The following is a 14953-nucleotide window of genomic DNA, read 5'->3' as shown; positions in this document are numbered from 1 at the left end:
GTACTGCAAGGGCCTGCATGATTCCATACAAATTGAAAGTGTTTGGGTTTGACCTCATATTACATGGTTTTGGCAAATCTAAAGGAAATAAATGTAAAAAAAAATGTATAGTGTGTATTCAGCTTTACACTTGCACACGTTATACACTTGCTCAAAGCCAGGGATTTTGTAGGATTAGAGTTGGGTATATGATTAACCAATTACACCAAGTAAATGCTAATGATCATGAATGTCATATGTAGGATGAAACACAGACATTTACTGAAAAAGAAACACCTGTGTAGGAGGCTTAAAACTGGGTGAGGAACAGTTAAACTCTGCATCTAAGGTGAGGTTGTGGAAGACAGTTAGTTTCATGTCACAGGTCACACCAATGAAGGATTGAGCACAATAACAAGACACAAGGCAGTTTTACTACATCACCAAGGTCTCTCACAGGCAAAGATTTTAAAGTAGACTGGGGATTCACAATGCGCTGCTCAAGCTCTTTTAAAAAAGCACAAAGAAACGGGGGAATGTTGAGGACCGTAGATTAAGTGGTCAGCCAAGGAAACTTAATGTAGCTTAAAGACACATGATGCTTACTTCCCTTTGACATCGGAAGATGTCCAGCAGTGCCATCAGCACAGAACTAATGTAAACCAGTGGGACCCAGGTACACCCATCTACTTTCCGGAGAAGTCTGGTCAGAAGTGGTTTCCATTAAAGAGCCATACCTCTGACATGGAAGCAAGGCTAAGTGACTTAACTATGCATGACAGCATAGGAACTGGGGTGCAGAAAAATGGCAGCAGGTGCTCTAGACTGATGAGTCAAAATTTGAAATATTTGGTTGCAAGAGGCAGTATGTTTACCAAGGGGCTGTAGAGTGGTACAAAAATGAGTATCTGTATGCAACAGTGAAGCATTGTGGAGGCTCCTTGGAAGTTTGGGGCTGCATTTCTGCAAATGGAATTGGAGATTTGGTCAGGATCAGTGGTGCCTTTCATGCAGAGAAATACAGACAGATATTTATCCACCATGCCATCACATCAAGCAGGTGTGTGATGGACCTCAAATTTATTCTGCAAAAGGACAATAGAGAACTATCTTCAGCATCCTGAAAGTGGTGGTTTGGCCCCCACAGACCCCCCGATCTCAACATCACAGAGTATGCCTGGAATTACATGAAGAGACAGAAGGATTTGAGGCAGCCTACATCCACAGAAGATCTGTGGTTAGTTCTCCAAGATTTTTGGAACAAATTAACTGCCGAGTTCCTTCAAAAACTGTGCGCAAGTGTACCTAGAAAAATGTATGCTCTTTTGAAGGCAAAGGGTGGTCCCCCCCAAATATTGATTTGATTTAGATTTCTCTTCTGTTCATTTATTTTCAGTTTTGTTAATTGATAAAAATAAACGATTACACTTTTATTTCTGAAAACATTTTTAATTTACAGAATTTTTTCACACCTTCCTAAAACATTTGCACAGTGGTGTATTTTCTGTTTAGTGTTTGCTGATCATGGAAGTTTGGATTTATGGTGATACCATTTTCTAAATAGACTGTAGTGCAAGCTTTCTTCAGGCAAGCAATGAAGAGGCCAGCATGCCTTGAAAGCTTGTGCTACAATCTATTTAGTTAGCCAGTAATGGTATTACTAGACATGTGCAATTTGTTTAGTTCCAAATTAGTTTTTTAACTAATTTAGACAAATTATCCAAATTTCCCAATTTCTTAGAATATTTTAAAATTCGAATTTTCGTTAATTCGGAAATTTGAAATTCGGAAAATTTTGAAATCCGGAAATTTGGAAATCCAAAAATAAGAATGAAAATCCGAAAATTCAAAAGAACGAAAATCAGAAAATAAGAACAAAAATCAGAAAATTCTAAATCCTGAAAACTCAAAAATCTTAAATAATAACGCACTAATAATAACCTAACTAATATAGGTATTTGAATTTCCTTTAAAATGTGGTTATTAATAAACGTAATGAATACGAATGCCACATCTAAACTAATGGAACGTAACAAATTAATAATGATAAATAACAATAATAATAAAAACCTATTATTTAGTTTTGTTCCATTTGTTTAGATGTGGCATTCTTTATTTCGGATATTTCGTAACAGATATATTTGTATTTGTTATGTTCATTAACAGCCAAATTTGAAAAGAAATTCCAATACCTATAATTTAATAGTTAGTTATAGTTAGTTAGTTAGTTAGTTAGTTAGTTAGTTAGTTAGTTAGTTAATTATTATTTCAAATTTTGGGATTTTCGTTCGTTTTAATTTTCTGATTTTCCACTCTTATTTTCGATTTTTCAAATTTCCGAATTTACTAATTCTGAAATTTCGAATTTATGATTTTTTTAATTTCCGAATTCCGAATTTTCAAATGTACGGATTTACTAATTTCAGAGTTTTTTGAATTTTCAAAATTACGAATAAAATGAAAATGAACTAATTTTTCAGCAGTGCACATGTCTAGGTATTACCCTGGTATCAACCTAAACCTGAGCTTCTACTTTCATTGATGGTACTACACTCTGCTGCAGTATTTGCTGATTGGTATTTACTGTAACTTTTTAGGCTCTGAGTGAGAGGGGATTCCATGTATTTTATGAACTTCTTCAGGGACTTCCTGAGAATGAAAAGCAGTCATTATATTTACAAGAGCCAGAGACATATTATTATCTTAATCAGGTGAGACAATCAAATATAATTAGCATAAAGACTTGATTTTTCACATATGCACTTCTGTATATATTTATTTTTCGTTTTTTTAATTTGTTTTAATTCTGTTTTGTATGTGGGGAAACAAGTTAGGGTTATTAGAACAAACAACACAAGTTGATCCAATTAAAATACAGATTTCAATTGACTTATTTTGGTGAAATTGTTACTTTGGTGATTTTTGAGGGTCGAGCATGTGATCTTCCAGGAAAAAATGACAAGATCGACTTTGAATTGCTTGGAAAATGCCTCCGTGGTATTGGCCTTACTGATAGTCAGCTGACTTCCATATGGGCTATTCTCAGCGCCATTCTACAACTGGGCAACATCTGCTTTACGTCTTTCCAAGTAAGTGTTATTACCGCAATTATTGGATTGTTGGGGCTACCGGCACTTATTCCGTCCCCCTTCTCCTTTCCCTCTAACCTCTTCTTCTCTTCTACTGTTCATAAGAATGTTAGGACCATGGGAATGTTGTAACTGATTTGCACAATAAGTAAAAAAAATAAAATGTGGATCTTTCAGTAAAAAACTGTTGTTACCACAGAAATATAATTAAAAAAAAATGCACCTTTTATCATATAGTAGCAGTTTTTCTCCAGGCAAGTGACATTGCCTATGCTTAGATGATGTCATCAGTCTGCAGCAGACCGGAGGAAATGTTTGCTTAATCTGTCTCCCTCTGTGGTTTGGCTATACTTTTAGCAAGTCACAAGGTGAAAGCTGTAACAGGGGCTGATCAAAACTCTGTGTACATAGATATGCAATCTGGCTGTTTCTTCTCCCTGAAAAGCAGGGAGAAAAAAACAGCCAGATCAGAAAGTAAAAGCAGCACACTTTACACACATTACACATTGTTAGGCACGCAATTAACCCCTTGATTTCCCCAGATGTTAACCCCTTCCGAGCCAGTGTCAGTGTACAATATTATCACTTATTACTGTATTAGTGTCACTAGCGACATCAGTGTCAGTTAGTGACCCTCTCAGCCAGTGTTTGTTAGCGCTATATTGCACACCACCCTATCACAGTCCAACTATAAATCCGTGATCACTGTCATTACTAGTATAGTTTCTATAGCTGCGTAAATTACATGGGCTAGTACAGAGGTATTAATAAAGAGACCAAACAACAATTTGATACAACATTTTTTTATTTAGCTTTGGTAAAATTGGCCACGGTGTCATCCATAAATGTGGGGGTGGGGTTACAAAAAATTCTCAATAAATAAATTAAATTACAAAAAAGGCCATCTTGGCTAAACTTTAAACTTTAAAATAAAATTAATTGCTGTCCATCCAGCAAAAGCTGGACGACTACTCCCCCAATACGGACAACAACATGACTTATTAAGACAAACGTGACAGGGAAAGGGTGGGCGGGTGGGCGTCGCTGCTCGTCAGGAGACGTGACTGAGCGAATCGCCTCAGCCGCTCCCTTATATAGGCTCGCTCAGCGCGGGCAATGCCTCACGCGAACGGACCTATCAGGGAAGGGGGCTGCCGCAACTCACCAATCAGCTGCTGTTACTACCCCCGGAGCGCGGCAGCCCACTTCTCCCTCTGCGCTATCCCATGCAGGTTCAGCATACTGCTGTAACCTCTCATGGGCTAGTACAGAGGTATTAATAAAGAGACCAAACAACAATTTGATACAACATTTTTTTATTTAGCTTTGGTAAAATTGGCCACGGTGTCATCCATAAATGTGGGGGTGGGGTTACAAAAAATTCTCAATAAATAAATTAAATTACAAAAAAGGCCATCTTGGCTAAACTTTAAACTTTAAAATAAAATTAATTGCTGTCCATCCAGCAAAAGCTGGACGACTACTCCCCACCGGCCGAGGCCAACCGCGAAGCTGTTGGCCGAGGCCCCCCCACCACTGTGGCTGATTCGACCATGTTCTGGATGCCCATATTAAAAATGTCCAGGCCTATGCCCGACAGATGAATCTGGTCTTCCCGAAACAACCCGGGCAAAAAACCCTCCAATTCGAAATGGCGAAAGGAAGAACCACCAATTGAAGGCATAAACCCATGGATTGTCCTATTAAGGCGTTTACGGATCCTATCTATGTAAAAAAGGGTGCCATGCGGCGACCATAACAGCCTGGGAACCATCTCGGAATATGATAACACAGTCCCCGGGAACATTAGGGCTATGGAATGGAGGTCCCTTTTCATCTCACATAACAAGTCCCATGTGTTAAACTTACCCAAGTCATTCGCCCCTGCGTGGATAACTAACACTTGGGGTTGGGGCCAGATAGAGGACAAATAAACTAGGTGGTCTTTGACATTGCGCCACCGCATACCTCTAACACCTGACCATAATATTAAAAATAACTCGGGATCCAATCCCAAGTTTGCAGAGTATGATCTGGATCCGGAGTGCTTGTAAGCCCAAAACACGTAGGAGTGACCTATGACCCAAGCGATTTTTCTGGACAAATCTGAAAAGAAAATCATAGAGTTAGAAGACTGGGACGGACATATAACTTATATCTATTGCTGCCCCACCTTCCCACCTTCTTAACCCTACTCTCCGAAAAACCTAGGGCATCGGCTGTGGTGGCCGCCCCAATTCTGAAAGAATGGGAAGAAAAATGATACCCAGATAAGTTTAAACGCTTCAAACAGGAGGCCAGCACCGCTGAAAACTGATACCTTGTTAAAGATGACAAGTCTTCATGGATAAAAAAGGAATCGATACCAAATGGTCTGACCGAAAGATAATTACGAACATGCAACCCAGGACAAATAGCCACATTAGGAGATCTAGATAGGGAAAACCACTGACCAACCTGGGAGGACTTGGACCTGGACAAAAAAAGGCGAATCGAACCGTCGTCAAACTGGACATGAGAAAAACGGAGAAATGAAAAAGAGTTTCTGTTTGCTGCTGTGAACTCGCCTAACCTGAGGGCTCCAAAAAATGCGATAGAAAAAGCAGCCTTGAAAAGAAAGGACTCGAAACTAGATGAGCAGACATCTTGGAGAATCCCCAGAAGGTCGATCAAAAGGGGAATCGATATGGGACGCCTATTATCCGTTGAGGGCCTAGACCTCTTAAGGCCTTTCAGAACTTGGGTGACCTGAAAGAAAGAAGTAAGAGAAGGAAGGCCTGCAAACTTTAGGAAAAAGGAAACTCCCGCCAATATTTTACCTATGGAAGCCGGAGAAAGATTAGCTTGAATGAGAAAAGACAAAAAAGACAAAGCCACGTAAGAAGATACAGATAATGGATCCAAACCCAATGGTTGACAGAACGAGCACCATTTGTGCCATGAAAGCCTATAATCCCTCCAGGTGTTTTCTGCTACTGAAGCCTTGAGATTCCGGAATATTATTCCCAAATTAAGCCCCAGAGGAAGTCTGGGCAAGGGGTGCCACGTTGATCCGCTGATGGCGCCAACTCTCGGAATCTCTTGAACTGTGAACGAGATAAAGAATCTGCTATGTTATTTTCTTTACCTGCAATATGCTCAGCTCTTAACCATATGTTACAGTTCATACAATGTAGTACGAGGAAACGTAATAGCTTCAGAACGGGATCAGACTTAGAGGACAGAGTATTGATGGCAAAAAAGACACCTTTATTATCTGTATGAACTAAAATTCTACGATTCCTAAAGATTTTGAAGTATATCCTTCTGGAGCCAATCAGGGTGCCAGGACTGGGCGCACCAATGCCCATTTAAGAAAGCCCCGAACCCAGAAGAGCCAGCTGCATCAGTGAAGAACTCCATCTGAGAACTATTAATAAAGTCTATTTGCCAAGCCGAGGAGCCATTAAACTCATTTAAAAAAGCATCCCATATTTTTAGATCATCCTTGATGCTTTTTGAAATCCGAAAATGAGCGTAAGGATTCACCATACCCTTTATGGCTAAAGAAAACCTATGCGAAAAAACCCTCGCCATAGGGATGACTCTGGCCGCAAAAGCAAAAAGCCCCAGCAAAGACTGTGCCTCCTTTAAGCACACCTTCTTTCTTACAAGAAAGGTTGCAATCATTGACTTCATCTTCTGTATCTTCTGCTGTGGCAACCTGAATTCCATTCGCTCAGAGTCAACCGTAATACCCAAAAATTCGATAACCGTAGTGGGAAAAACTGTCTTCTCCTGTGCCAATGGCACTCCAAAGTCATGACAGACGTCAAAGAAAACCTGTAATGATTCCATACACACTGATGACCCCCGGGGACCTAAAAACAAGAAGTCATCAAGATAATGTAGGATGAGGCCCTGAGGGATGATGACCGACACAACCCAATGTAAGAAGGAGGAAAAGGCCTCGAAATAAAAGCATGACAATGAAAACCCCATTGGCATACATTTGTCGAAATAATATTGATTCAAAAATTGAAACCCCAAGGAATTGAAACCTTGTGGGTGCACGGGAAGAAGGCGGAAAGCCGACTTAATATCGGCCTTCGCTAGCACAGCCCCTTGTCCTGCCTGTCTCAAAAGACACAGAGCCTCATCAAATGAGGCGTAGCAGACAGGGGCCTCCACAGAGGCAACTTCGTCATTGAGTGACGAATGCGGAGGATAAGATAGGTGGTGGATCAGTCTGAACGCCCCTTCCTCCTTTTTTGGGTACAATGCCTAACGGGGACAACCGAAAATTTGATTTTCATTAAAGGGACCAGCAACCCTACCCTCAGACAATTCTTTGGAAATTTTTTCCAGTACTATGCTAGAGTGAATGGATACGGATACTAGATTCTTTACTGGTACACACCCTGGGCCTTTAAAGGATGGCACTAAAAAACCATTCGCAAAACCTTCAGTTAGAAGAGCCGCCATCCTGAGGTCTGGATAGCGCTCGAGCCAGGGGCGCATTTTTGCCAGACTCACCGGAGTCGGGGCCTTTCCCATGTGTGTCCCTGGGTCCTGTATGAGAGGAACTTGCGGCAGCTTTACGAAAACATCTGCTCGCCGCGTGGGTACCACCACAATAAGAACACTCATGTCTGTATCTACAATTTAATAAGAATTTACATTGACCCTCATTAAATGCAAAGCATACACCCTTCCGGACCGGACTCTGAGCGTTGGGCGAGGGACGAGGGGTGAACTGGGGCCTTGGTGGCAGCATAAGGTTCAACCATAAACCCACGTCTTTAGCCCCCCAGTGCAACGAGGGGTGAACTGCCAATTTTTGACGAAAATTCTCGTCATAGGAGAACCATGCGGAGCCGCCAAAGTGGCGAAAGGCCTCCGCAATGATATCCAAGTGTTGGAATAGACCTGAACACTTCCCAGGGAAGCGCTCACCCATCACTGCTGCATAAATACAGAATGCTTGCAGCCAGTTTTGGAAGGTCTTGGGTACTGCTCTCCTTCTATCCTCCTCCGTTCTTTCGCTGGACTGTCTGTCAGACTTAGCCAAGAATTCCTTGGAAGACGGTAATAATGATAACATGTCCAGATATTCACCCCTCCAAATTTTCTCTTTGACTGATTTTGGCAGATGAAAACCCAGCGGGGACAAACTGCAAGGGAGGGGTTCCTTAAAGGATGACTCGCTGACCATAGCAGCAGAAGCTCTGAGGAGTAACATATTATGTATAGAGGGACATCTCACATTTGATTTGACAGTAACATCTTTATCCAGCAGAGAGGGATTACCAGCCTCATGCCACACCACACCAATCTCCTCCATATCAAGAACATTATCACTATTTCCAGCACCAGCCTCCTGTGCACTCTGACTTGCTTTATATGTCTGAGTACTCTGACTCTCACCTGGTTGTAAATACATATTAACATCTTGTGAAACAAAATCAGCACCATGACTATGTGCCCCCTTGAACTGCTGCACAATGACAGACAGAGACTCAATCAGACTGGAAAATGTAGACAATTGGTTAACATTTCTGTACACAACTTCAGGTAAAACATGCTCACCCAAGTCCCCAGGAGGGGGGGAAGAGGCAGCGCTGCTCCCTTGATGGCAAGAAGCACTTCTTGTTGCTGCTCCCTCAGCTTGAGGAGCTACATTGTTGGCTTTAAACTTCTTCTTTCTCCCAGGTTGTTTCCTGGGGGCGCCCTCGTTCGTTGCTGGTACTGCAGCTGGGCTGGGAACGGACGAGGCAGAGCCACTCTCATCTGACAGGCATCGCCTCAACCACTCCTCCCCTCCCCTGCTCTCAGCCTTCTCAAGGAGTCTGCATAGCAGTTCCTCACGGCTGTCCGGAATTCCGCGCTTCATCCTGAGAGAGAGGGAGAGGCGGGCGTCGCTGCTCGTCAGGAGACGTGACTGAGCGAATCGCCTCAGCCGCTCCCTTATATAGGCTCGCTCAGCGCGGGCAATGCCTCACGCGAACGGACCTATCAGGGAAGGGGGCTGCCGCAACTCACCAATCAGCTGCTGTTACTACCCCCGGAGCGCGGCAGCCCACTTCTCCCTCTGCGCTATCCCATGCAGGTTCAGCATACTGCTGTAACCTCTCAGTATATATACACCATCATTTGTAAATGCTATAACTTTCACACAACCCAAATAATATACACTTGTTGGGAATGAATTTTTACCAAAGACATGTAACAGAATAAATTTTGGCCCAAATTTATGAAGAAATTAGATTTTTTTCAATGGATATGTTTTACAGAAAGTAGAAAATATTGTTTTTTTTTCTTAAATTTGCAGTCTTATTTAATTTATATAATAAAAAATAAAAGCCCAATGGCGATTGAATAATACCAAAAGAAAGCTCTATTTGTGAAAAAAAAATTTGAGTACATTGTTCCATGACCAAGCCAAGTCACCTGCCAGGTATAGCAGCACAGTGCTTATTAGCAAAAATATGCCCTGGTCATGAAGAGGGTAAAATCTTCTGGAGGTCAAGTGGTTAAAAAAAAAAAAAAATATATATATATATATATATATATATATATATATATATATATATATATATTATATATGGCTAAAGGAAAGTGCGCAACTGTTTACTTTTCAGGATACAGTTATATCATCATGCTCATAATCAGTGGCAAGTGGTGCTGTATATTTTGGGGGGGCGGCAAACAACCCTCCAGGGTGGTTCGGGGGACGGCAAACAATGCGGCGATCCATGCCTTACCTTCTGATGATGAGGTGGTGCTGGATCCTAGAAGTGGGTGTTGCTGCTGCTCCGCCCACTGCTCCTCGCTCCAGCTGGTGACGGTTCACCTATTCTGACGGAACACCGGGACCATTGCTCCTCCTCCCAGCCAAACAGGAAGTGGGTCCTAAGACTCCCTGGCCTGGTCTCAGGAACCACTTTCTGATTGGCAAGGAGGAGAAGCAGGAATAATGCTAATGTCACACAACTGGGTGGGCTCAGGGCACAGTGCTCTGCGGCCCGAGCCCACCCTTTTTTTAAGCCAATTTGAGCCTCAGGCTTTAATCATGTGCTTCTAAAAAAATTGCAATCCATACGTCCGGCGCCCTTCATGGAGATTAGGGGCCGGTAGCATGGATTAGGGGGGTGGTGCCCCTGCGCCCCTAATGGAGTGGCCACCACTGCTCATAATGCAAAGAAGCAAATTATGTAACTCTCTATCGCTCCAAAACTCAGTGACTTTCAAAAGAACACCTCAAGGTTGGATTAATAATCAGGCCTGTAGTCTGACTGCCGCCATATTCAGAGTCTCCCATGATATACTACATGATCTCAGTCCAGGAAGTAGATGCTAATCTTTGATGATGCTTGAACAAAGATAACTCTGTCCTGGTGAGAAATGCAGATAAAGGCACTGATAAGGGCATAGCTTTCAACAGTCCCTGATTTTGGAGGACTGTCCCTCATTCGGAACAATGTCCTAATGTCCCTTTTTCCTCCTCATTTTGGTCTGATCTTTATGGTTGTATATAAAATGCACTACTTACCTATCAAAAAGTGTTTCATAGTGCTAAACATTTCACCACATTTCTAAATTTCTGCATTTGTAAATTCAAAAATCCAGTATAAAGGAATAGTAGTGGTAAAAAAAACATTTGTGGGTTTAACCAATCATTTTTGTACTATTCTTCTTTTGGGGGGGGCAGGGGGTGTGTCCTATGCCTACATACTTTTGCTGATAGGTGTCCCCCATTCCTATCTCAGACAGTTGGGAGGTATGGATAAGGGTATTGCTCTGATCCCTAAAAAGTAATAGGTGCCTGTAGGTGTTTTACACATGCACATTATTTATACATGTACTTAACCACTTTGTTACTGGGCCTATTTTGGCACTTCTCTCCTTCATGTAAAAATCACATTTTTTTTGCTAGAAAATTAATCAGAACCCCCAAACAATATATATATTTTTTTAGCAGACACCCTGGGGAATAAAATGGCGGTCATTGCAACTTTTTTTCTCACACGGTATTTGCGCAATAATTTTTCAAACGCCTTTTTTTAGGGAAAAAAAACAGTTTCATGAATTAAAAAATAACAAAACAGTAAAGTTAGCCCAATTTTTTTGTATAATGTGAAAGACGATGTTACGCCGAGTAAATAGATACCTAACATGCCACGCTTTAAATTTGCGCACACTCATGGAATGGCGCCAAACTTCGGTACTTAAAAATCTCCATAGGCGACGCTTTAATTTTTTTTACAGGTTACTATTTTTGAGTTACAGAGGAGGTCTAGTGCTAGAATTGTTGCACACGCTCTAACGCACGCGATGATACCTCACATGTGGGGTTTGACGGTGTTTACATATGTGGGCGGGACTTGCATGCGTTTTCGCTTCTGCACGCGAGCGACCGGGACAGGGGCGTTTTAAATTTTTTTTTTTTTACTTAATTTTTTTATTTTTACACTTTTTTTAAAATTTTATTTTTTTTATCACTTTTATTCCTATTACAAGGAATGTAAACATCCCTTGTAATAGGAATCACTGTGACAGGTCCTCTTTATGGAGAGATGTGTGGTCAATAAAACCCCACATCTCTCCTACAGGCTTACAAGCATGAAATCGGTGAACAAAAAAAATCACCGATTACATGCCGACAGCCGCGATAGCAGCTTTGTTTACTTCCGGGTAGCGGGCGTGACGTCATAACGTCGCGCCCGGTTCTCCGACGGTCATAGAGATGACTGTGACCGTCTGGTCACCAGTCATCTCTATGCTTCACCAACGAGCGCCGGTCGATTCGCTCTCTGGGCCCCTGATGGCACGGGAGAGCCCGGAGAAGCACCGGATGGCGGCGGGAGGGGGGGACGTCCCCTCCCGCTGCCTAGAAGAACGATCGAGCGGCGGGAACCGCCGCTATGATCGTTCTTCTGGTGCACAGAATCGCCGGCTGAAGACGGCGATATCTGAATGATGCCTGCAGCTGCAGGCATCATTCAGATATCACCGCACAAAGCCGAGGACGTCCCAGGACGTCCTCCGGGTCTGAAATGGTTAAAGTGGACCTTCAGTCAAAAAATGAAAATACCAGCCATCCTCCCCTTTCCCCTACCCCTAACAAATTAGATTTTATTTTTTATTAAAGGGCCAATTTTTTTTTTTTTTAGAGGTCTGGAGGTCCCCATGGGCCCGGATGACAACCCCCCGTTTTTTATAAAAAAAATACTTTTTTTATATATTTCTTTTATTTTTTATATATACAAAGACATGGCAGCCCATTCAAATCAATGGGCTGCTGTGCCTGCAAAAATGAGGGCTGCCAAAACACATACATGTGAACCAGCCAGGCCCAAAATAAGCTGGAGTGGGGCCCCAAAAAAATGTTTGCCCAGGGCCCAAACCATATTAAAGACGGCCCTGTGCACAGTAGGAAGTCAGTTGTGAGACATCATAAATCACGGCTGGCTTTCAAATCCAAGATGTTGGCAATAGTGTGTGGAAGCCTGTTGAAGAATCAACTTTGGTGAAGACCACGCTTGACTTTTTTGGCTGTTGCGTGTCTTATGTTTCTTATCTTTAATAAATGTCAGCGGTTACAGTACAGTGAGGGAAATTCCTCTTTAATATGAACATGATATCTGATGCTAGGTCTACTTGGAATTACCACTTTGGGTCACAATGCAATTTTCACTTTTGTTTCTTACTGATCATTGTCGTGAAGACAAAGACATTTCTAGCCTTAAATAATTATCCTTTTAATTTAAATATGTTCATAGAGAGATGCTTTTGGATCAGCAGCTGGTTTTAGGATAACTGAGATCAGAATTGTGGCAAGTCTTCTACAAATTTCTCCTGAAGAACTTCAGAAAGCAATTACACAGAGAGTTACCGTAAGTCATGTTCTTGATATCAGTAAAAAGTTATCTTTGGTACCCTGATTCTCCAAGACTCCACTGGTGCTCTCTGTCTCCTATGTGAAGCAACTGTTTGAACTGGCAGCCTTATCCTACAAATACCTTTTCTGGTTTTGCGTAGATGGTGTTAAGGCCCAATAATTCCTTCTTGTCTAAGTAAACTTGACCTTCACATCACCCAGGATATTGTTTTCCAGCTATCTGTCTGGGTCAAGTTCACCAAACGAATATGTCCGTATATCATCCATTGGATGCTGTTTGGGTTGTGAGAGTCTCTCCCAGCCATTGCTCTTTCAGAAAGACAGATTTGTTTTCAGTCATTCCAGATGGTTCCAACTATTCTTGTCAAGGCACACTCTACTAGATCAGTGAGTTCCGATTGGGCTTTTTGGCATCAAGCACCTGTTTCCCAGTTTTGCAATATTGTCACCTGTTCTTCTGTTCACACAGTCATTAAGTTCTTTCAAGTAAACCTTGTGGCCTCATCTGATGCCAGCTACAGGCGTAAGGTCCGTCATGTGGCTTTTTTTAGCTGAAGACAGTCCCCGGTTCTCTGTTGTGGTTCCTGTGCCTGTTAGTGGTCATTTGCTATGTTGCCCACTTCTCAGTTGGACCGCTTTTTGATGTCCCAAAAGTGAAAGACTTCCTGTGTCCCTCAATGGATGATAAAGAAACAAAGATTTTTTTACTCACTGTAACATCCTTTTCTTGTAGTCTATTGATGAACACATATCCCACCCTCTGTGTCATTATGCTCTCAGTATTGCTTTGCTACAACGTTGAGGCATGCAGTTAGTAGTTGGGATTATCCTAGGCTAGCCTGCCATTTATTTTGTTGGCCAATGTCCAGTCCTTCTGTAGGCAGCAGTATAACCCAAAGGTGAAGGACTTCCTGTGTCCCTCAATTGACTCCAAGGTAAGAATTTAACAGCAAGTATAAAGTTCCTCAACCCCTTTAACTCCTTTCTCTATAAAATCCTTGGCGAGCCTGACAGTCAAAGGCTCTTTGTTTTGAATAAACGCTTTGTGATGAATTCTTTGCAGCAATGTCCTCTTGCTGCATCCTTATGCATTCTGATTAAGAGGTTAAATATCAATGTTGCCACTGCTGATAACCTTCCTCATCCTTGCCAGTCAGTATAAAGTAACAATTAAGAAAAAAAAAGCATTTGCAACTTTAAAAAAAAAATTTGGTCCACGATAAAAAAAAAATGTTGGAGTCCAGTTAGTGTCCGCGGAAATATGAAAACGGAAATTGAAATAGGTCCGGAGACCAATTTTATTCCAATAAATGTGAGGGGGACAATCTAAAGAGTAGCCAATGCGCTTTGGGGTTCAAACATGCCCCCTTCATCAGGGCTTGGTTGAAAAGAATGTCAATGGACTAGAAGGGAACTGGATCTTTAATGGTATTTCTTCCAGTGTGATTCCGAAAACATGTTGGATACTCTTTGGTGTAGATCCTCTGAGTTGTAGAAGCCACCTGCCTGGGAACCAGATTTTTCTATCAACATTTAAGATTGCAATACCAATAAGATAACCTCACGGGTCCAGCACTATTTGTACACTTCCCTCATCTATCCATAGCAATACAAAAGTTTTCCAAAGAAAAAAATGACTGTATCAGTAACAGGCTATGTATGGCCTGATAGCCAAACAACTCTATAATTCATAGATGCAAGCAATGTATAGTTGGATGTAAACAATCCAGTATATTTAGTATGAATAAAATAATTAATAATTAATCTTCCTAAATCTAGCTGTCTTTTTTCTCAGATGACATCTTATGACCAGGTTCTTTCTCCTCTCACTGTGGAAGCCTCCATTGATATTCGGTAAGTAGGATCAGTGACAATCCCCAGGTAATTCATTGTGCAAACATTATTTTAAATGAGCACTTAAGGAATCTGATTATAAAAGCCCAATTCTATGTTTGAAAAACAATCTCACCTCCCCCTCCCTGAATTCCACACCCCTTGACATTTT

General features: G+C 41.7%; 1 protein-coding gene across 1 annotated transcript in view; it reads left to right on the top strand.

Annotated features, from left to right (window-relative positions):
- LOC120918288 (unconventional myosin-XV-like) overlaps positions 1-14953 on the top strand; it is a 111064-nt gene that overhangs the window by 32408 nt on the left and 63703 nt on the right. Inside the window, exons 6-9 of the mRNA XM_040329801.1 lie at positions 2577-2690; positions 2907-3068; positions 12830-12943; positions 14744-14802. Coding sequence (XP_040185735.1) covers positions 2577-2690; positions 2907-3068; positions 12830-12943; positions 14744-14802 — 449 coding nt within the window. The remainder of the gene's footprint in view (positions 1-2576; positions 2691-2906; positions 3069-12829; positions 12944-14743; positions 14803-14953) is intronic.

This window comes from Rana temporaria, chromosome 12 (assembly GCF_905171775.1).
Source record: "Rana temporaria chromosome 12, aRanTem1.1, whole genome shotgun sequence".
NCBI lineage: Eukaryota > Metazoa > Chordata > Amphibia > Anura > Ranidae > Rana > Rana temporaria.
This window is presented reverse-complemented; position numbering and strand designations above follow the sequence as displayed.